We start from the raw sequence: 22,808 nt of genomic DNA, 5'->3' as shown, positions 1-22,808 counted from the left end.
TTCCATTCAGTCTACATACAGCAGGTTTTTGGCTGAACAGTAGCTGTCCTGGAACCCAGTGTTAAGGCTGGCATGAAAGCAGAGGAGTATTTGAAAGGAAATTTCAGCATTATAAGTGATTTCCCAACTGGTGGGAACACAGATGAAAATGTTATAAATGCGCCCACTTCAAAATACCCGAGTGTGTGGAAGACAGAGCCAACCACAGCTGAGCCATTTCCTTCTGCATGGGGCAGGGAACACCCACCTCTTCCATGTCCTGCTCTCCTGAGAAGAGCAGCAACAGTGGGCAGAAGGTGATGGCATCGCTCACAGGCAGATCATTCATGTATGTGAACCCAACATGCCACAGGGCACTTCAGCTCTTCCCTTCCTGCCCTCTTCCACTTCAGTGGACCGAAGAGGCTCTCACGTATTTGTGTTCATGCCTAACATTCTATCTGACCACGTATGTTCTTCAGCTCCTTTCAGAGAAAGGAAAACAAAACCTCTCTTCATCAGGACATACGTTTTTAAGGAAAACACAGCCCCGATGAAATACCCAAGAAAAATAAACCACAGTAACCGCCACTTGAATTGAGCACAACCAAAGCAAATAATTGAAAAGCTCTCTTTCCCGTGAAGTTACACTGAAAACCGCCAAAGCTTTGCTGCTTGTGAGACAAAAGCCAGTAAAGGAGGACATGAAATGAACCTCAAATATGTACATAACTTGACACAGTTAATATCAAATCAAATAAAAAGAAGAAAAGGAGAAAAAAACAAAAGCCACACCAGGGCTCCCAAACCAGTCCTTTGTAGAAAGCAGCTTTTTTTCTAATAATATTTCTGAAGTGTCAAGACTGAGGTCCACGTAAAGTTGGGTCAGATCTCTTTGCTCACACATCATACGAAAATGTGACACTCCCAGTGCCAGCGTCACATTCTCTGTTGTTCAGACCGGAGAGACTGGTACAAATGCTAGAATTTGGGGGTTTTAACCATGGGGTTGTTTACTCAGCACCTGGCCTGGGCTGCAGATGGGTCTCATCTGTGTCAAAGGGGGAAACAAACCCTAGCCCAGGAGCCCTCCTTGAGAGGGCTTTAAATTTGATATGAAGAGACAAGGGAATAAAACCAGGCCTGCTGGAGATGACCATAAGGGAACAATGGTGAGACTATGGGCTCAGCTGAAGTGCATCTACACCACTGCACACAGAGTGGGCAGCAAACAGCAGGAGCTGGAAGCCACTGTGCAGCAGGCAAACTATGACTTAGTTGCCGTTACAGAAACACAGTGAGATTGCTTCCATGACTGGAGTGCTGCAATAGATGGCTGTGAGATCTTCAGAAGGGATAGGCAAGGAAGGAGGAGTGGTGATGTGGCTCTCTCTGTTAGTGAAGGCTTTGGTTTTGTAGAGCTTGGGGCTGGGAATGATAAGGTTGAGTCTCGTTGGGTAAGGATCAGGGGGAGAGCCAACACAGACATCCTGGTGGGGGTCTGTTACAGACCGCCTAATGAGGATGAAGAGACAGATGAGTCATTCTGTGAACAAATGGCAGAAGTTGTGCGATTGTCAGCCCTTGTTCTCATGTAGGACTTCAACTTCCCTGATATATGCTGTAAATACAATGCAGCACAGAAGAAGCAGTCTAGGAGATTTCTAGAATGTATGGAAGACAGCTTCTTGACACAGGTGATAAGAGAGTCTAGCAGAAGAGGTGTCCTGCTGGACCTGCTGTTTACAAATGGAGAAGGACTGGTGGGAGATGTGGAGGTAGGAACCTCTCTTGGACAGAGTTCAATGGAAGAGTTCTCAATTCTTCATGAATCATAATCCCAAATTATGCAGGGCCTATTCTGTACCCCACTCCTACCTATCAGCACAAGGAACAGTGTGCCCCAGGAACAACTAGTCTTTTAGCTATTAAAGACTGAGGCAAAAAAGGCATTAAGTACTACAGCCTTATCCTGAACCTTGGTCACCGTGTTTCCCTCTGCATCTAACAAGGGATGGAGATTCTCCCTTTCACTCCTCTTACTGTTGATGTATTTATAGAAATACTTATTGTTGCCATTTACCTTAGTGGCCAAGTTCAATTCTAGCTGGGCTTTGGCTTTTCTGATTTTCTCATGCATCACTTCACTACGTACTTGTAATTCTCCTAAGTTGCTAACCCCCTCTTCCAACGACCATAAACTTTCCTTTTGTTCCTGAGTTCTAAAAAAAGTCTCTGTACAGCCAGACTGGTCTCATTGCCCATCGGCTCATCTTCTGTGTGGGGATGGTCAGCTCCTGCACCTTTAAAATAACTTACTCAAAGTTTTCTGAGCCTTCCTGGTCTCCCATGTCCTCCAGAACTACCTCCCAAAGGACTCTCTCAACCATGATCCGAAAGAGACCAAAGTCTGCCCTCTGGAAGTTCAAGGTGGCAGTTCTGCTGTCTCCCCTCCATGGTTGAAGAAGGACTGAAAAATCTATCATCACATGATCACTTTGTTGCAGATGGCCTCCGACCTTTACATACCCACAAGACTTTCCCTGTTAACAAACAGCAGGTCCATGAGTGTGCTTCCCCTTGTTGGCTCCTTCACCAGCTGTGTCAGGAAGTTATCTTCCACACACTCTAGGAACCTCTGGGACTGTTCCCTTTCTGCTGTATTATAATTCCAGCAGGTCCGGGAAGTTGAAATCCCCCACGAGAACAAGGGCTAGAGATCTCGAGACCTCTATACCAACCGTCTATGAAGCACCTTATCCACCTCTTCATCCTGCTTGGGTGCCCTGTAGCAGACTCCCACAATAATGTCAGCCTTATTGGCCTTCGCTTTTATTCTGAGCCATAAGCTCTCAGCCTTATCATCACCATCATTAATTCCCATACAGTCACATTCTTTCTTAACACAGAGGGCTGCACCACCACCTGCCCTGCCTCTCTCTTTTGAAAGGTTGGTAGCCATCCATTACAGCACTCCAGCTATGTCAGTCATTCCACCATATTTCTGTGATGGCAACTGTATCATAGTGCCAGCCTCTGGCACTCACTGCAGCCAGAGACCCGTGCACTAGCATGTAGTTCTGGGACTTCAGTCTTAACAGGGTGCGACTTACCAGCTCTGCTCTATAGCCAGCAGTGCTGGCTCCACCCTTGCCGGGTTACCAGCCTGTTAACAGGTGCCCCTGCACCTATCATCGGGCACAGAACAGTGAGATTACAAGCTTCCTCACTGTGCAGCCATATGAAATGGTGGCTTATGGCTCCTCCACATTTGAACAGCCCTCATGAGACACGCCGTCTCCTCCTCTCCATGCCCAGCGCTGCTGCGCTCCCTGAGGCTTTTAGTGGGGGCGTTGGTGCAGTCGCCATTACATCTCTGAAAGAACAGTTCACTTAAAATTCTTATAGCTGAACTCCACAGTTCTGCTTCCAAAGCAGCACGCAGAACAGAGTGATAAGGTTGTGAATTAATCCAGCTGCAGTTCAGCACTACAGATCTGCTTGCTCACACCTTCCCAGCGTGATGTGGGAGAGAATAAAAGAAAACAAAAAACAACACAAAGCAGAACTCCTGGTTTGAGTTAAAAACTATATGCTACGACAGAAAATAACTCAATAATTGTGACGGCAAATAATTGTATGCATTGTTGATACATTGGTTTTAAGCTTTCTGAAAAAAAAGCATCAACTTCTTTTTATTATTTGTGACTCCAATTTCAGTCAAATCTGCCAGTTTGCAAATGCATGACGTTGCAATCAGATATTAACTCAAAAATTTGACTGTGGCTCTTTACCATACTTTGTAAGTCCTCTCTCGCCTGAGAGATAAGTCCTGCTTCACAACTGTGCCTTATTCATGTAAGTATCCTGGGGGAAGAGAGGGGAAAGAAAAGAAAAAAAAAAAAGACATTCGTGGACAACTGTTTCCAAGGATGAAGCATAGGAAGAATAAGATTTCATCAAAAATCCCTGAGGAAGACTTTGAGAGCTTGCTGAGAATTGCAACCCCTGACTGATTGACTTCACAAAACATGGTCGAATGTCCCACTTTTTTTTTTCTTTTTCTCTCTTCATAATTTAATTAAAAATATATGTGCTTTCTTCCTAATATACTTTTATGACATAGAGCACAAGGGTCAAAACGCTGAACAAAGAGTTGTTTCAGGCCACACACAAAATATGTAATATAGCTAAAGCATATCAATACTGAAAATTATCTTCATATGGCTGACATCCACGGTTTGGTCTCCATAAAAGTTCAGCAAGCAACCCATAAATATCAGTGGGTGCCATTGTTTCCACATGGAGGAATTCAATGACACACCACTGCTTCATGCATGCTTCTACATCAGATGCCATTCTGTCAGACTGCCCCTCTGCTGCCATCTGCCCCACAGCAACAGCATGTAGTGGGATATTGGTGGGAAGTAACTCTGCTGTACTACCAACATCTGCCTCCGACACTGCGAGCCAACATCATAAAATAGGAGGCATTACTTTCAGAGCAGCCCTTGTACCACTGCTAGTCAAAGGATACACAAAGATTTTAATGAGAATAAACTTACAATTAGCAACACTCAACCATGCAATCACAGATAAAATGTAATTCTATATGAGGTTAGCCAAAATCCCATGGGGGAGCCCACACTGTTCTGCGGTTAGCCCTCATTTCATGTGTTAATAACATGAATGGCTGTTGTTGGTCAGCTCCATAAAGCAGAATTTCCTTTGAGGTGCAGGCTCTGCTTAGCAGAAACTATGACCTATGATTTGTAGGTTGCTGATGCTTAAATTACTGTTTTACAACAAGCAATGATGCTTTACTCTTGAGCTTTTATTTTTGCACTTAATGTCTGTTTGTCCTGTTTTTTTGTTTTTTTTTTTTTTATATACCCGTTGCTCATCATATCCTGCATAAATAGAACAGCAAATTCATTGTACACCATGTTACCAGGAACATCCTTCTATAAGTACATTCCACCCTCTGCTTCATGTAGTTTTGTTGCATGGGGTGCTTTTTTGTTTTTGTTTTTTGCTACAATTCATAATCTGTGCTATTTGTAACAGTAATAGCAAGGAATTATTTGAGATCCTTGTAATTTGCAGATAATCAAACAAGGAGTGAGGACACGTCAAGACTAATCTCAGCTCTCTAATTTTCCCCAAGAGCTGTGGAAATCCTTCACTTACAACTCCCTTTCCCCATCTGCTTTGCAGAGACAAAATTAATTGCTGACAGGCATCCCAAGGTTTATTATTAACCACAAAGCATTTCAAAAGAGTGATATTCTCAAGCTTAATAAGCTTGAAAATGCCAAATGTTGCACAATTCTGCCTCCACGCTCCTTCAAATAGGGAATGTTGTTTTGGGGATGACACTACTAGAGGGTGATGGATATTTGTCTTGCTTGTTATGTATGAAGCAACAATATCTGATGAAAATGTTATAGATCTCTCTGAAATGAAATTGAACATCAGTCAAACTACTCACTGTGTTTCAAGGGTCTTTTCCAATCAGAGCTTTTATTATCTTGGCTCACTAGTTAACACAGATGAAAATAACTATGAAAAATGGATGTCACTGCACACTGGTGGCTGTGTGCTAGAGGCTACTCAAAATCAACAAGCAGTACCTGCATGTAGACTGGTACATTCTTTGTAACAGAAACAGTATCTTGACAACAAAAGGAAAACAAAAAATAAACAACTTGTCTACTCTTCTTGTCTAGTTCAGTCAGAATTATGAAATATGTATTGCAAAGAAGTTCCATTATGGTGATATACATCAAATTTATTGAAAGTAGTGAGTCATTTAGCCCGTAGAATAACAGGAACACTGTAAAACTGAGTGTATTTGTCTGACAGTGCAGTTTTGTTCAATACCTGAAAGACAACAGTGCCACCCTGTGTTACTATAGTTTGAATTATTCACAAACTAGTCAGAGAAAACATTTTCCTTCCATTACAAACAGGATCAGTAGATTTGAAATCATCATTTTTTCTTTATTATTATATGGAAACTGAAGGACTAGAGAAGAGGTACCCAGACCCTAAATTCCCCACCAGAACTGGATCCACAGCCAGTTTTCCAAGTCCCCAGGGGGTGGGAACGTGCAGCCTTCCTCTTCTTGCACGTGGATGCAAATGCTATTGGGCACTGTTAGTACCATACTTTGCAAGGTTTTACAAAAACACAGTAAAAATACACTTCCAGTACACAACACTATGCATTAGCAAACACCAGAGTATACAAACAGGCAAGGTGCTGAAGTCAATACTTCTCCAGCAAAATATTGGTGTTACGTTGGCAAGTGCTTATGTCTGCTAAGAAGCACACCAACCCCTGAACTTTGAGGGCTTATACTACAAAGTTCATCTATCTCACGACAGATCTTGTGCATTAGGGAACATTTAGGCACTTTCTTCCTAAGAAGCCATTGAGCTTGTGGCAGAACGTAGCTCTTTGGGGGGAAGGAGCTCAGAGCATCTTATGTTTTAACAGAAACGTCGCCCCCCCTTTTGCTTTAAGAGGCATTTACTGCTGCTTTGATTTTAACATTCTGGTTCAGAAGTTAGCAGTGATCATTTCCACCACCTTGCTCCTCTCCCTTCTAAAGACAGGCAAACTAAACCTGAAACTAAACCTGTCTTAAACATGAAAACCTACTGTATGCTGTCAACAGGCAGCGTAACAAGAGACATGATAATGCACTGCTAAACACCCCAAAATCCAGATCCAGATGTTTTCATCCAAAAATGAATCAAGGCAGCAGTACTGAAGCAAGAGACCACCTGTTCTCCATTCAGCATCTCCTTGGCACAGCTGCCCAAAGAAGCTGTGGTGCCCCATCCTTGGCAGCACTCAAGGCCAGGTTGGATGGAGTTTTGGGCAGACTCAGATAGCATGGGGCAGCCCTGCCCACAGCACAGGGTTGGGGAGCCCTTAAAGTCCTTCCAACCCAACCATTCTGCGATTGTGCATCATGTGTTCTCACTGCTTAGCAGCTGAATCACCTTTGATCCCATTTTCCTTCAGCGAAGCTGTTTACCTGTGAGTACAGCTAGTATATGCTTATGTAAATAACAATTTCTTCATCACATAAATCAACTTCGGAAAGCCAATACATACCTTATTCTTTACCTCATTACCTGCATATAAGGCAGGTTAGAGGCAATGACAGTTTAGGTTAAACAAGATTTTCCTTTCTCCAAGTTTTAGTCCTGTGGCCTACATTTAAATAGATATGAAAATGTATTTACTAAATTAAGGACATAGATAAGTGGTTTGAAATTATTACTACGGGTTAACCTTCAAAATTGCAGTCATCCAGCTATCCTATGAGACATCACAATAGATAAGGTTACACAGTTCTTCAGCAGCTCTACGTACTTGCCGTTTCTAATTGTGCTTTGAAGTTACATTTCCTTGTAGCCCAGTGTGCTATCAGTATGAGAGAAGTTTTTCCTTCACATATTACATAGGTAACAGAAACAGATTTTGAAATGGTTACATTTCAGCTTAAATATACCACATACTGCTGATTAGTCCAGTGTCTGGTATGTCACGAGATGACTTGGGATTATTTTTCGTATTTTGGAACCAACTCTCTAGGCAGTGGCAAGCATTCCATCCACAAGTAAGCATTTGTCAACCTATGCTGCACAACAGAATGACATCTGTGTAACGATCCTATGGAAATTCCACAACAAAAGAAATAGCAGATGCATACAATAAGCAGAAAATACTATTAGAAGTTAATCAGTTAAATTATGGACACGATTTGCTACTTGTTAGACAACTCAGTTGTATTGAATTCACTTCCTTTTATTGCAGTGACATCCCCATGGTACAAAGTATTAACTGCAATAGTTACATTAAAACATTAGAAAAGCATTTGTGTGTGACAGTTACAGTACAGTATCAAATATTACATCTTCAAACCAAGTGGGTCATTACCCACGAACGCTCAAACCTTTAAATTATTTTCAGTTATTTTTAAATATGCAATGTCAGAAAAGCATATAAAAAGAATGCATGTAAAAGGAAACCTAAATACAAATACAGAGTGAGCAAATAAATAATTGATTTTCTCCAGCTGTCTTTCTAAATCCATACAAAGAAACCTAACCTATAGAAAGTATGAATTTCTGTGTCAGTGATGTTTCATTTTTCAAGTAATTAACCACGATTGGAACTTAACTAAATTTGGCGTCAAAATCAAAGCAGGAGTGACTGCCACTAACTAACATTTGTTGCTAACAATCACTATTAACTATTGAAGTTTCTTGGAAGTTGACCTCATGCCTAGCGTTAGTGGACTTGAGAGTGCATATGTGAAAAGCATCCTATAGTATTTCACAGACATCATCCTAACTATCCCCATATGCATATTTAGATATATTTTATATAATTTTATACACATATATGCATGTATACACACACTTCATTTGGTTTCTGTGTTACAGATCACAAGCAATGATTTCCTGAATGGGCAAAAAACCTTTTAAATAAGTGTACCTGTGCACAATTTTTCTTTTTTTTTCTTTTAATGATAGCAGCACTAAGTCTATGCCTTACTGTCTGTTCAAAAGAGCAAAACCCACAAAACAAGAAGAAACATGGCAATGATTCCATACTCACAATGTGACATTCATGTTTCCCAAAAACCATAATGAAACCTGTAATTAATTAATTTTGATACCCACCCCTCATTTAGAAGGAAGTAGAACTTCTACTGCAAACTGTCTTACCATAATTTTTACTTTAAGAAGCTGGGTTCATGCTGGCATCAGTTATCTCACACTTAGCAGCAATACATGCAAGTTCTTGTTTAGGCAAAATGATTGAATAGACTTAAATCCAATTGATGGAAATAATGGAAACATCTTTGTAGTTCACCAAGAAATTGACAGTGTATATGTTTATCTTGAATCATAACTCGAAGCTTTATGTTGCCACACAATGACTAATTGCTTTATTCTCCAAAAGGAACAGTTACATTTTAATTTGATCCTATATTTAGCATAATACAACTTTTCTGTGCATCCTTAAATTAAAGTCACTGAAGCATTGGTAAACTGATCTCTTAGCACATCCAACACTAATATCAAAAGCTTGTGAAATGTTTTTAGGCAATCCTTTCTATCCAAAATACATAGGAATTTAAAAAACAGCTCACATTACTAACCACCATATAAAGGCCCAAGTGTAATTTCTTGTGTAGGTGTTCACATAGTAGACTAAAATATGAAGTTGTCAAAATACACAATGAGAGGGCACACAAGATTGGCAGTTTCTTGATTGAACATATAAAATGTATAAAGTAGAATGTATGGAAAGAATCTAACCTGGCAGATGATCAAACCTGAGTATATTTTAATAAGACTAGGTATATTTTCTGACAACTGAATGAATTGACTAAAAACATCTCCCCCTAGTAACTAGTGGTCCTTTTAACCATTTGTAGAGAAATGCAAGAGAACGTTAGCTTTTGCTTTTTCTTTTTTGTTTTGGATAGCAAGATTCCACATAGTGTTTACTGTTTTCTGTTAGATAGCATCACATTGCTCATATTATCCCCATTTAAGCCTTAAGTTGAGTTTTGTTTCAAAATAAGTTCTAAGTGACACCAAAACATCAATAGGCCAGGAACTAGGACAGGTCCTTTCTTGCAATTTTAAGGAGATGAATGGCCTTAGTCCGTAAGATGAATTGTTTCATACTAGAACTATGGATTTATACAGCATCCTTTACCACCACTAGCTAACTTTATAGCTGTGCATTTCAGACTAATGCCAAAAAAGAGCACAATGTCAAATTTGAGAAATAGGATCCTCTCTGACAGCAGTTTTATTTTGGAACAGAGCTAAATTTTGTAACAGCTAAAGTAAAACAAAGTCCAGACAACATCAAGGATTTGTCTTTGTTCAACTGACCTGCCTCAATTCTTGCTTTTATTTGAAGTTTAACAGATATAATAATAAAAAAAAAAAAAAAAATCAACAAAACTTTCTGACAATAGAAAACATACAGTACTAAGAACTAATAACTCAATGGAAGACTAAAAAGCAGCATTCATTTTTATTGTAATATGGAAGAGACTAAAAACTAAAGAAAGTCTGATCTAAAGTCTTAGTTGAAGGCAGATTTTGACATTCTATATAGATTTACAAAGTAGGATGTATGGATGAGATTTGGTTAATTTCAGAAGGCACCTCAAGGCTAAAAGGCTTTTATAAATCTATAATCCTTTCATTGATTAAAAATAAACCACTTTTATTGCTGCTATTCAAATAGCAAACAAAAAGCTTGCCTTGTTCTTCAGTCTAACAAGGAATACTCCCCCATTAAGCAAGATTAAATTACAGAAAATATAGAATAAAACTGAAGATGTCACAACTTTAGAAATACATTGACTTTCCTTGTGTGCTTTCAAGTCAGTGAAATAGTGAAAGAAGAGTCACTTTTTGCCTTTGTGATGTTAATAATCTATAGACCACATCAGTCACTCTTCCCGGGGCACTTAAGTACCATGTCCTTACAGCTGTCTCATGAGCAGTATCTTAGGAATAGAAGGTAAGAACGCTCTGATGATTCCCACGAACAAGAAGAATTGGCGGCAGATCTTTCGAAAGAGCTTCTAACCAGGCCATGTAGAGTGCACTAGAAACTGCACCTTTTCGTGCAACTGGCAGACTCCTGAAGTTCACATTAGGGAAAAACAAACAAACCAAAACAACACATTTATCATACACAATGAAAGTACAATTCTGCAAAGAGGTTAAGACAAATTTCCTAACCTCGCAAGTTTTTGCTTTTTTTTTTTTTTTTTCTTACTCAGAATGCAGTAAGTTAAAGAGCCTGCTATCTTAATCAACAACAGGCCCTATCCACACCTCACTTTTGGCCTTCTACCATTATTTAGTATTCAAGTAGCTTAATGGGGAATTCTTCTTAGTTTGGAGAACTTACTACTACTCCGGATTTTAAAATTTTAAAAAGCTTTTTTTTTTTTTTTAAATGATCCTACATTGGTGCAGCCTTCTCACAGTCATTCCAAAATATCCATACTATTTTCCTTCAAACTACCATAATATTTTCCTTCAAACAACTACTTTAAGTCTACTTGCCCTGTTCTAACTTTACCTTAACGTGGTACCACCAGCAATCTAACCAAGGACCAGTATTAGAACCGGTGCCACCAAAACATGGCAAAGCATTTTAGTAAATGGGGATTTCTCACCAAGAGGCAGTGAGGCAGCCATTTGCCATCCAGACAGTCTCTCCAGAGAGGTTTGCTGTCTGCCAGGAGACCACATGAATGATATCAAGCAACTACCTGGTACAATAAAGCCAGAGGACTACTATCCACTCTTACTTTTTCAAAGTAGACCACATTAGGCTGCAACAAGGATATTACTTAATATTGGAAGAAATTTTATGGCCCTTGGAAAGATTTTGAAGGGATAAGGAGCACAGGTAGTGTTCTTGTCTGTCATCCCAGCTGGAGACTGGGACCCTGGTAGGAGGAGGCAAATGGACCATGTGAACAAACAGCTGTGCAGATGGTGCCATTCTCACGGCTTTGGATTCTATTGTCTTGGACTCCTTCCAGAGACTAGTCATGTTGACAATGGATGGGACAAAACCTACTGCCCAGGTAGGGCAACAGTGTTCTGGACAGCAAGATGACTGCACTGACCAGCAGAAGTTAAACTAGACTTGACAAGAAAGAGGATATACTTGTGTGGCAGAGAAGGGCCGGGGAACATTGAAACATTAGAAAGCAGCAGGGGAAAAAAAAATAATTGTCCCAAAGGAATTAGGGGAGGGGCTCTCTAAGAAGGTAGCTTTAGCGCCTCTACACCAACACATATAGCTTGGAAGATAAGCAGGTAAGATGGAACCCAAGGTGCAATTAGAAACCTCTGACTTAACTGCTGTCACAGAAACACAGTGGGACAAATTACACCACAGGAACACTGTACTGAGGTTCACAAATTCTGTTTCAGAAGCTATAGGCAGGGCACAACAGGCAGAAGAGTTGCTGTTCATGTTAAGAAGTGGATGGAATGCAGAGAATATGCCCTCTCAAACAGCCATGAACATGTTGAGAGCTAGTGGGTTAAATTAGGGACCAGCTCAAAATGCACTTCTGATGGTCAGGTCTATTGTAGGTCACCTGATCAAGGGGAGCTTGTGGATGGGATAGTCTTGCTTCAGCTACAACAAGAAGCATCACATTCACAGGCTCTCATGCTGATGGAGGACTTCAACCATGCAGATATCTCCTCAGAAAGCAATATGGTGAGATAAAGCAACCCAGGAGACTCCTGGCATCTGCCAAGGTCAATTTCCAGGTAGGGGACAGAACAATTAGAGGTGAAGTATTAATGGACCTGCTGCTCAACAATGCAGATAACTTCATTAAAGAAGTTGAGACCAGGGGCACTCTGAGCTGTAGTGACCATGCTCTGGTTGAGTTTGTGATCTCTAGGAACACAAGCTCTACACAAAAAGTAGAGCTCAGGAAAATGAACTTCAGGAGGGTGAACTTCTGGCTGCTTTAGGAATTACTGGATGAGATTTCCTGAGATTTCTCTTAGGGACAAAGGAACAGAATAGAGCTGGCAATTCTTCGAGGGCACCCTTCTGACAGTATGTAAGTTTTTCATTCCTATATGTTAGAAATCAAGCAGATGAAGCAGGATATCAGAATGGCTCAACAAGGACTTGTTAGTTAAACAGATGAGAAGGAAATGCACAGGCAGTGGATGCAGGGACATGTGGCCTGGGAATAATATCGGGATGACATCCAGATGTGCAGAGATGGGATCAGGAAAGCCAAGGCACAGATGGAATTGCATCTGGCATGGGATGTAAAAAATAAGGTATTCTATAGGTACAGTGGACAGAAAACAATAGCCAAGAACATTGTATCCCCTTAATGAATGAGAACTGGCAACAACAGAAATGGAGAAGGGTGAGGTTCTGAACAAGTCATTTGCCTCCATCTCTTCTGGCAGCCAGGCTTCCCACACCTTTCACATCCCTCAACCTCTATGCAAAGACTAGGGGAGCAAAATGCCTCCCCCTGCAAGTGAAGAACAAGCTCAAGACCACCTAATGACCTAAACACACACAAGTCTATCAAGGCTCCATGACATGCACCCCAGGGTCCTTCAACAATGGAGTGACTGCATCAGCGGAGAAAGGAAGAATAATGATATAAATGTTGGATTGTTCAGTGAACAAGGAATTAATTGGATGGTTATAGCTAGAAACGGTTGTGGTCACTGACTCTATATCCACGTGGAGGCTGGTCACAAGTGGTCTTCCTCAAGGGTCTGGTATTGAGAGTGGTGCTCTTCAGTACATTTATCAATAACACAGACAGTGGGATTGAGTGAGCCCTTTGCAAGTTTGTAGATGACAGCAGTATGAGTGGTGCAGTTGTTGATAGAATAGAAGGAAGGGATGCTATTCAAAGGGGCCTGGACAAGTCTGGGAAATGAGCTCAAGGGAACCTAATGAGGTTCAAGATAGACAAGTATAAGGCGCTGCCCTTGGTTGGGACAATCCCAGATCCAGACTGGGAGAAGAGCTCATTGAGAGCAGCCCTGTAAAGAAAAGTTTGGGAGTTTTGGAAGACAAAAAAAGCTTATTTTTGCAGTCTAGCTCCATAATTCTAAAGTGTTCTGAAATCTTTCCAGCATTGATATCTTCTTGATTATTTCTATAATTCAATCTTACGCCTTGGCATTTTTCCCAACCTGTATTTACATATACTTATAGTTCATATTAGAATTCTATATTAATTAGAATTAATTAGAATAACAGTAAAAATCATTTACTTACATTACAATTACATTAGCTGTACTTGAGTGTTCTTTGAGCAACTCATTTAGTCTGATCTGCCGATAAGTCTGTAACGAAAATGAAATTTGTTAGGAAGAGATCTTCTAGAAGTTAAAAAAATGTTCATTTCAAAAAAGATAAGTTATAATAATTCATTGGTATTAATTATTTCTAGAAAGCACGTACTTTCTATTCAGTTTGGCACCCTTTTCACTTCCCTTAAATATCTATGACTCTAAGACTTAGGTTGAGAAAATGTGAAAACTTAAAATAAACCAAGTACCACAAAAGCCAACTTCAATACAGATTTTCTACTAATAGTATCCTCCAAAGGTCCTGCAAGCAAGAGCCCTTGTGCTTTCAAGGTTTGTACAAGGTATCTTGTACACTCAGAGCAAGCAGGCATTTCAGAAGTGATCCTGATTTTAGGAATGTACTTCCTTTTTTATCACTCTGTTCTTTCTTAACATCTTCTGCTGAAGATGTTCCTCCCATTCTTCCTATTGCCATTTTCTTTCTTAGCTTGTACTCACAGTCATCTGCAGGTCTCTTTTCTGTCAACTAACTTGCAAAAAACATTATTAGCTACTTCTTATAGTTTTGCTGTTCTCAGCTCAGCTTAAGTCTCTTCCTGGCCTGCTAGCTGCAGTAACAAATAATCAGGAGGAAATGGATAAGTTACTGCTATGATCTCATTAAAAAGTTCTGCAGGTAAGATATGAGGGATAGCAAAGCATCTATAAGAAAACTAGTAAGTTTTTTCCTCGAGTATCTTTGTAATACACAGTTACTAGGTCCTGCCATAAGCTGCCAGTCAATCTGTATCTACATGTTGTTTAAATCCTTGCTTTTTTCAGACTTGCAGTGCAGCATGACTTATCATTCCCATTTATTCTCTATTGCAAATCCTCAGAGAAGTTGAAAAAATTCAGGAAGTAGAAAATAAAATTATGGGTGGTACATCTTTAAGAGCTTCCAAACGCTGAAATTTTAATCAGTCTGTCTTCAGATTCTTGTCTGTGTCTGCATCCTGTTATAAGATGCAGCTGAAGTCTCCTCCACAGAAGCTCTGGAAAAGGAATCTTTCTGGAGTGTACAGTGCACAACCACTTGAGACTTGAGAAAAACATCACATCTTTAAACATCCACTAAAACCACAACTAGGTAGGTAGTGGTTGGTTTGTTTGTTTGTTTTTTTTTTTAAATAATGAAGCACTGAAGGGTAGACTTGGCTCAACTAAAAAAAAAAAATGCAATGGTTCAAGCCCACAATCATAAAATGCACCTTCTTTTTTTTTTTAAACTATAAGTGATCCCCTCCATTGGATTTAGATGTTTTCTAGTAGTTACTCATGAAAGCAACTACAGAAACACAAAATAGCAATAATCAGCCAGACGGCATTATGTGCACAAATAGAGTAGAACATGAAGTTTTATGATGTTTAATACAACATGCTGAAGAATACAGAACCTTTGTTTTATAAAGCTCAAGTTCATTATCTGTTATCCTCCATGGTTCATCCTCCTTCATCTTATCTGCAACTTCTTGCTCTTTGTCATCTTCATGAAGTCTGAAAGGCTCTATCATTTCTTCAAAAGCTGCAATACTGTAACAGTCAAGAGAACAGTCATTAAAACAGACATGGCACTACTGTGTCAAAAATGACTTTCACACTATTAGACAAAGTTTGATTGACATGTAAAACCTGAGCAAACTGTCTGTACTTGTAATATTGAGTCAGCTACTTTTATATGTCATAATTAAGGTAAAAGCAGATACTGCAGTTTAACTTCAATTAGTGACTTTCACTGTTTTCTGGGTGCAAATGTAGTTTTAGACAGTTTAAAAGAAACCAACGAGTTTTGCTAAAGAATTTTACTATGGTTATTCCAAAACTGATGACTAGTTACTGTATACTTTCTAAGCTAGAATTTGGAAAAAAAACTATTAAGTTTGAAGAGGAATTTACAGGTCACAAATAAAAAAAGCCCTAAACTACTATCAGGTCTCATGCTAGTGTCACTAGGACTTCAGCTTTGTTCTCATTCTGCTCTTTTCATCTTCCTGTAACAGCCTAAAAGTGGCATTCAACTGCAAATAAGCAGTGCAATTTTGTTTCCTCTTTGTTAGCTTTTATTTTTCAAGAATATAAACTGTCATTTTGAAACTACTTGGATGTTGTATCAACAGCTTCAAAAGAAAACTTTCTGAAGGCCAGAAGGATATTGATTTCTACTCAAAGCAGATTACTGTAATGCTACAATGGGATGGAAATAACTGTGATAATAGCGGGGTGGCAAAGTCTTTGGTTGCAGCAAATGAGAATGAGCACAAACGCAGCAGCCGTGGACACAGAAATTAAGGAAAAGGGCTGCTTACCTTTGGAAGGCCTCAGATAGACAGGGATCTCCTAGGAGAAATACCCTCCTCTTCACTGCCAACCCCTAAATGAGGCCAGCATTCATCCCTTCCAGTCACTCAGTGGCACTGCATGCACCTGAGCTTCCCTGGGTCAGCCCTGCCTTCCCACCAGGTGTTCAATCACCAGTTCAGGCCCTGACTTAGCATTAGCACCCAACTTTTTTAGGGTGATTTACAATTATCCTACTTTCTCCACCCATATTATGATACTTCAATAGTAAAGTAAGGCTGCTGCATGTTATGAAAAGTAACTTATGTTTGAATAACTGCAGCTTATGACATGAGAAGTCAGAACATCAATGAAAAGTTTAGCAGAGGACACTGAAAAGTATGTGTTACATCCAGTGAAATAAAAAAATGACAATTTTTTTTTTAAATATAAAGAACAAGACATTACCAGCTTCTATGGTTGAGAATTACAGTACAGAAAGTTCAAAACCACTAACACTATTTAGGATATATAGTAATATCAGAATGTACTTATACCTAAGCATCCATGCAGTCAAATTGGAACTCAGACCCCATTAACAGTATTCTGTTACCTCTAATGTTTTCAGCACTGTATAAATATTCTTTCTACTTAATTTACAGATACTGTTAACTCAAATTGGATTCCTTAATAAGCTTTTGGATTTATTGTAGAGAATGTTCTCAAAGAGAGAAGAAAAATGATTGCAGAAGAGCTTATTAAACACTTCCATGAAATAAAAATGTTTGCATGAAATTCTACAGTCTCAATTTTTTATACACTGCCTCTTAATTTACACATTTTACAGTACTGGAATCCCAAGAATCAAGACAAACATACTAGAGCACTAGGAGTACTCTAAAGCTCTACCATTTTAGATACTTGATATATTCCACATAATTTGTATTTTTTTTTTATCTTGAAAATCAGTTTTCACATACATGATCATAATTAGGTAAGTTACAAATCCAAGCTAATCTAAAATTAAAGGAAAAACAGATCAGACTATTTGAAGATGAAGTTTCATTACATTTAACTAAGCACCCGATAAAAATTTACATTTTTGCAAGTATTTCTCTTTTTAAAGATTTTTCCAGATTTCTAGCAACTGGACAACTTCAAGTTTAATGTAATGCCCTAAGTGCTAGAGATCTAAAGAATAAGAAATGGTCTGTTCATAGATGCAAGAGTTTTTCCTTAGTTTACTTTCTAGATTTCTGTAAGGCACCAGATGTCATACTGCCTTCTTTCTCACATTTATTATATTGAAAACAACTCTATTCTATTCATGAAATAGATTAAGAACTCAAAAACAAGCTGGGTTTTTCTGAGACTTACTTTTCTTTCTTTGGCTTAGTATTAATATCCCCAAGAACCATAATGTCTGAGAAGTCTATCCGAAACTTGCTGAGCAGGGTAGCCATCCTGTACAAAAAAAAAGCCTTAATGTATATTTAGATTTTTCCCCAGGGTAAACAGGTAAGTATTTGGTAATAAAAACACTTTTTCAAAAAGGCAACTTAAACATGAAATTGTCTGACTAGTATTGCTATAAACCTGGCATACTGCTAAGAAATGAACAGCAAACTAAGTGTTTTTATACATAAGAACTTTTCCCTTTAAGTCTCTTCAAGCTCTCCCAGGAAGTTCTTTAGTGAGAAACTAGAGAAAATATTACTGCCAGACTGCTGCAGAAATAATATTTTATTCTGAAGCAACTTGCCCAACGCTATTTAGTGGCAGTGGAACATTTTCATGGAGAGGAGAAATAGAATATGGTTACACCTCTGATAAAAAACAACTAAAAAAGCTACTAAGAAGAGTCTCACTTATTCTTCAAGCAATTGAAATGAAAATTTTGAAGGTAAACTTACGCTCTTCTGTCATGATCAATCCTGTTTATTTTTCCACCAATGAACACTCTTATCTTACACTCTTTCCATTTTTTCTTGGTTGTAATAAGATATGGAATCAATAGTGTCAAACCTGCATTTTGATCAGAATTTAGGAATGTGTCAGAAAGTATAGTTTCATATGAGAATTTAACAGTAGCTTGTATATATACCATCTGAAAAGTATTTATTAGGAGTTAGTTTTAAATCACTTTGCTTTAATAATTCTTTTCAACAGTTTTAAAATATGAAGTACATCACCTCCATCGTCAAAGAGCCACCAGACATCAATATTGCTTTTGCCCTGTTTCTTCTGAAACTGACTACTAGCATCAAGAAGCCTTTGGTCAGCCAAATTTAAAGGAGAAGATGGGCTCTTCGAATCTAGAAAAAAAAAAAAGCGTTCATTTTTATGTATTATGGCTAATAATATCAAAAATCAAATAAGATCTTAATATTTTGCAGACTCCCTATGTTTTTTACTTAAACCATTATCCCCCAGGCTGCAAAATTAAACTGAATCGATAGAAACTGATCTACATTTAGGGAGCCTGTAAACTCCTAATTTCAGTAGTTAAAATTTCAATCTCTTAATCATTTAGCAGACATTTGACAAAGGATTGCAAGATCTTGATATGCTTGTTTGCCTGGACAATTACATTTCATACATACATTCAGGGCATTAAGCGATACACTGTTGCTACCTCTTGCATGTGACATTTCTCTGAAATTCACTGACATGCTAATTCACAAGGAGACACCAACTCTTCACAGATTATCCTGAGTTGGAAAGGACTCACAAGGATCATCAAGTCCAAATCCTGGCTCCACAAATGACCACCCAAACACAAACGTTCCTTGAGCTGCAGCAGATCAGGGCCGTGCCCACCGCCCTCTGGCGCAGACCCTTTCCCTGCCCCCTCGCTGCCCCTCCCTCACACAGCTCCATGCCGTTCTCTTGGGCCCTGATGCTCAGGGCTGCTCTTTCCTCAAATTCTTCTTCCTTCAAGTGGACAAAAGAAAAGCTAGTTCTAGATGTCAAAGTCACCTGCAAAAAGTAATTTAATGTGTGCTAGGCTCTGAAGCACAAAGCAGTTTATTTTTTGCAATGAAGAGATTGGATTTACTGAGAAGATATCAACACTGGCTTTTTCAATTACATTAAAACATGAAAATGTATTTTAAGTAACAACTAAAAAGATAAAGTCAAATTAACTCCCTCTGCTTAGTTAAGAGACTAGTTTTAACAAGGAGTTTGAACATTCCTCTCAGTCCTTATTTTATTCTGAAGTTTAGAGTACGTCTGTAACTGACTTATTAGTATCCTACTTTACTACACACTGTTCCTCAAAACTGCCATCTTGTGGTTTAAGATGTAATCTCAGTACGTTATTAAAACAAGGGTTTCTGGATGTTGAAATTCTGAAGGAAACATCAAATAGGATAAGGTGCTTCTTAGGTAAGATAAAAAACTTGCACTTAAAAGAATCTGAAATAAACCAGGTGAAAATTCACCTCTGAAAATGCTGTTTATTTGAATGACTACTTCACAGTATTTCAGATGTTAATCTCACAGACTGGCTGCATTATCCCTTGCTTTGCAAACTACTGAACAAATCAGAAAAAAGCAACAATTATAGCTTTAGATGACTGAATAGACCAATGAGGCACTTCCACTACATCATTAATACTTATACTGTGCCCAAAATCAAATGAGGACTCAAATACCTAAGACATAAATAACTTAGCAGGCTCCTGAACGCACTTAATCCCCATAGATGAAGCACATTCCAAAGCAAATATGAAGAAACAAATTGAGCTTGTATGGCTGATATTTTCCTGTCTTTCAAATATATGTGTAGGATGAAGTACAAAAGGAAAACTGAAATTAACAATGTGAAAGTATGATTTAACAAAAAGGTGAAAAATGCCTGCCTTTTTTCAACAGTGGTTGTGTTGGAGTCTTTCCATCCTCGTCCTCCTCTGGAAGATTTTTAAAGATACAAAATAAAAAGGTTAATATCCTTTGTGATGTTAATGAAAACAGTACAAGTGCATAAAAAAAAAAGCAAAGAAAAGAAAAATGCAAAATGAAGTGAATTTTCATACAAAGAAAAGCACACAAGTTTGGTCTACCATGTCCTGAAAATAATAGGTATTTGAACATAATAGTAACTTAATCATGTTTCTCAATAGTTTAGTCAATCCAAAGTTTTACTTGCAAAAGAGGAAGGCTGGTTATTGTTATGTCAGGTATTCTGGATCATTTGTGTTAGTTAACATGCAGATCATAAAATATTCAAGCCTGAGGTGAAAACCATCACTATGAATTCACCAGCCTTAAAAACCACATTGCTAACAAATAGCTGTGAGGCCTGATTCTCAAGCAATTTTTATTGGCACTCAATTAACTAAGAAAACAAAAAAGGTACTGTTGGTCACAGCCCATCACCTGTTTTATTTATGTCATAAAAATATGATTCACATACTTGTAGTCTCTAAAGCAAAGTGTTTGAGCTATTAGACATCAGTGCCCCCAAAACCATGACAACTTCTCTTTCACAGATACAACAAAATAGGAGGAGAGAGGGACTGAAGAGGTAATGAGAGAAAGAATGAGAACTCAAATTTCACTGCTAACTAGCAATTAGCTACCTTAACTAGTTACCTTTATGTAGAGCAGGAGTTCTCTCACTAGACGATGGAACAAAAGCTACAGAAGTGTCTGTCTCAGACTTCTTGCTATAATCCACCTTTACTATGACATCCTTGGAACACGGAGATTTTTCTTGGGATGACAGTAACTCTTCTTTGGGAAAGCAAAGAAACACATTATAAACCACTGACTTGTCCCAGATGGTAGAAGATGGAGGTATGTGCCTATACTGAGATGATTTGCATTTAGCTAAACAGCTCAACTCCACTGCCACTGTCATGCTATAGCAAAGAGGGAAAAAAAAACAAAAATAAACCTCCACCACAATTGAAACAGCTTTTGAGTACAAAGAGGTACCTGCTCTGAACAGAGCTTGAGTCTCTACTTCCTTCCAAGAGATTTTGAGTTTTGAATGCATTACCAAAGGCTAAACATCAAACAGAGCTACCTCACATTGAGGAAGTACAAGTTTCATTTTGTACTCATTACCATTTACATTATGGGTTTTTTTTGTTTGTTTTTGTTTTTTTTTTGCAAATGTTTAGCACTATAATGACAGTACCTCTAGCATAAATAGAATTTGAAAGTGGGAGCTAAATATAACTGCTGGCTAGAAATATTTCACATTGAGATAAAGTTCCCCACAAGGGGAAAATCCTCTTAGAAATACTGGGTTTTGGTATCAGTTACCAGCAAGCACAAAAATCCAGACAGTGTAAACATAACGCTGACAAGATGCCTTAAGTTTGAAGCACACCAAAAAAGCACTGCATTTTCTGCCATTATATTAATGGAGTTAAACTACTGGTTTCATCTCACACTGAGGTTCCTTTTCTTTACAATCAAAAAGGGGAAAAATGTATTTCATGAAACATTTTACATGCAATAAAAAGACTGTAAACTCTAATTCCAAATGGAAGTTTATCTTTACACAAGGTTCCCAAACAAAATGCTCCTTTTTTTTTTCCCCACACTTCGCTTCAGTGGAGCTGTTTGGTAACTGCCAGAGTTAAAGCAAACTTATTTGTCTCAGTGGGTACTAACACCTTCCTGACACATTTCGAAACCCAACAGACTGCAGTTGTGGTCTCTAAAGTACGTAGCGGCAAAGGGAGCACTGAAGAAGGGAGAGACACGTGACTCATACTACCTGATCAGGCAGCCCAAATCTAGAAATACCTAATGCCGATATTGTTCTTCAAATCATTTCAGTAAAAATATAATTCCTTTGAAAGTAACAACTTACAAATACAAATAGTTGAAATGCACAGAAAAGCAAATTCTGTTGCTGAACATGGGTTATTTTTATTGCACATTTCAGGCTCACTCATTTCAATGGCTTTTATTCTATGAAAAGGCTGGTGCGAGAGTCTTGCCTTCTTTCACTTTTTCTTTTTTTTAGATAAACTACCTTCATTTAGTATTTTCAGAAAATGGTTTTAAAAGGAGTAACAGCTAATAATGACAGGAAACAAAATCTTACCTTGCCCCTGAAGGTGAGAAATGTCTAAACCCTCCTTTAGGCGGATGACAACCACACCATACTGAAAGTCAAAGGCATCACTAAAAAGAAAACAACATAAAACATTTTACCTCTTCTTTCCCACAAAGTCTACTTTATATGCCCTCTGTAGACAAATATTAATGATTAAATGTTGCCATTTAAACTCCCAAATCATGCATTTGTCACAATTTCAGTTTCAATTCCAAAGGAACACACGGAAAGGTTATTTACTACCTTTCCTCTGACTCTGTCCTATATAGAACAATGATAAAAGGGTAACAGGCCATTCAAGTTCCATACAGATGATGACAAGATGAACTGGAAAATGTAAGTGATGCTGCAAAATGAGGCATCAAAGAAGGGATTTGAGATCTTCCTGATAGTTACGAACTTCCAAAACATCTGGGTATTAAAAGCAATCTATGAAGTTGTAAGTTATAATGAGAACAGCTACTAGATACTTATTCCCATTGTATGTGATGGGGAAGAAACTCACTCTTATAAAAGACTGGAAACTAAAAAAGGAATC

At 38.5% G+C, this 22,808-nt stretch overlaps 1 protein-coding gene across 2 annotated transcripts in view; it reads right to left on the bottom strand.

Annotated features, from left to right (window-relative positions):
• Positions 1 to 7,783: 7,783 nt before the first annotated feature.
• The window catches only part of SLC12A2 (solute carrier family 12 member 2), a 52,898-nt gene continuing 37,873 nt past the window's right edge, over positions 7,784 to 22,808 (bottom strand). For both annotated transcript variants that reach the window (XM_042866214.1, XM_042866215.1), the window contains 9 exons: positions 22,259 to 22,338; positions 20,788 to 20,928; positions 20,055 to 20,102; positions 18,381 to 18,503; positions 18,102 to 18,213; positions 17,566 to 17,652; positions 15,309 to 15,444; positions 13,838 to 13,905; positions 7,784 to 10,678 (listed from right to left, as the gene is read on the bottom strand). In XM_042866214.1, coding sequence (XP_042722148.1) covers positions 10,543 to 10,678; positions 13,838 to 13,905; positions 15,309 to 15,444; positions 17,566 to 17,652; positions 18,102 to 18,213; positions 18,381 to 18,503; positions 20,055 to 20,102; positions 20,788 to 20,928; positions 22,259 to 22,338 — 931 coding nt within the window. In that variant the 3' untranslated portion in view covers positions 7,784 to 10,542. The remainder of the gene's footprint in view (positions 10,679 to 13,837; positions 13,906 to 15,308; positions 15,445 to 17,565; positions 17,653 to 18,101; positions 18,214 to 18,380; positions 18,504 to 20,054; positions 20,103 to 20,787; positions 20,929 to 22,258; positions 22,339 to 22,808) is intronic.

This window comes from Lagopus leucura, unplaced genomic scaffold (assembly GCF_019238085.1).
Source record: "Lagopus leucura isolate 7727_CA_CO unplaced genomic scaffold, USGS_WTPT01 Super-Scaffold_810, whole genome shotgun sequence".
Taxonomy (NCBI): Eukaryota; Metazoa; Chordata; class Aves; order Galliformes; family Phasianidae; genus Lagopus; species Lagopus leucura.
The sequence above is the reverse complement of the archived record's forward strand: the minus strand, read 5'-3'. Positions and strand labels throughout refer to the sequence as shown.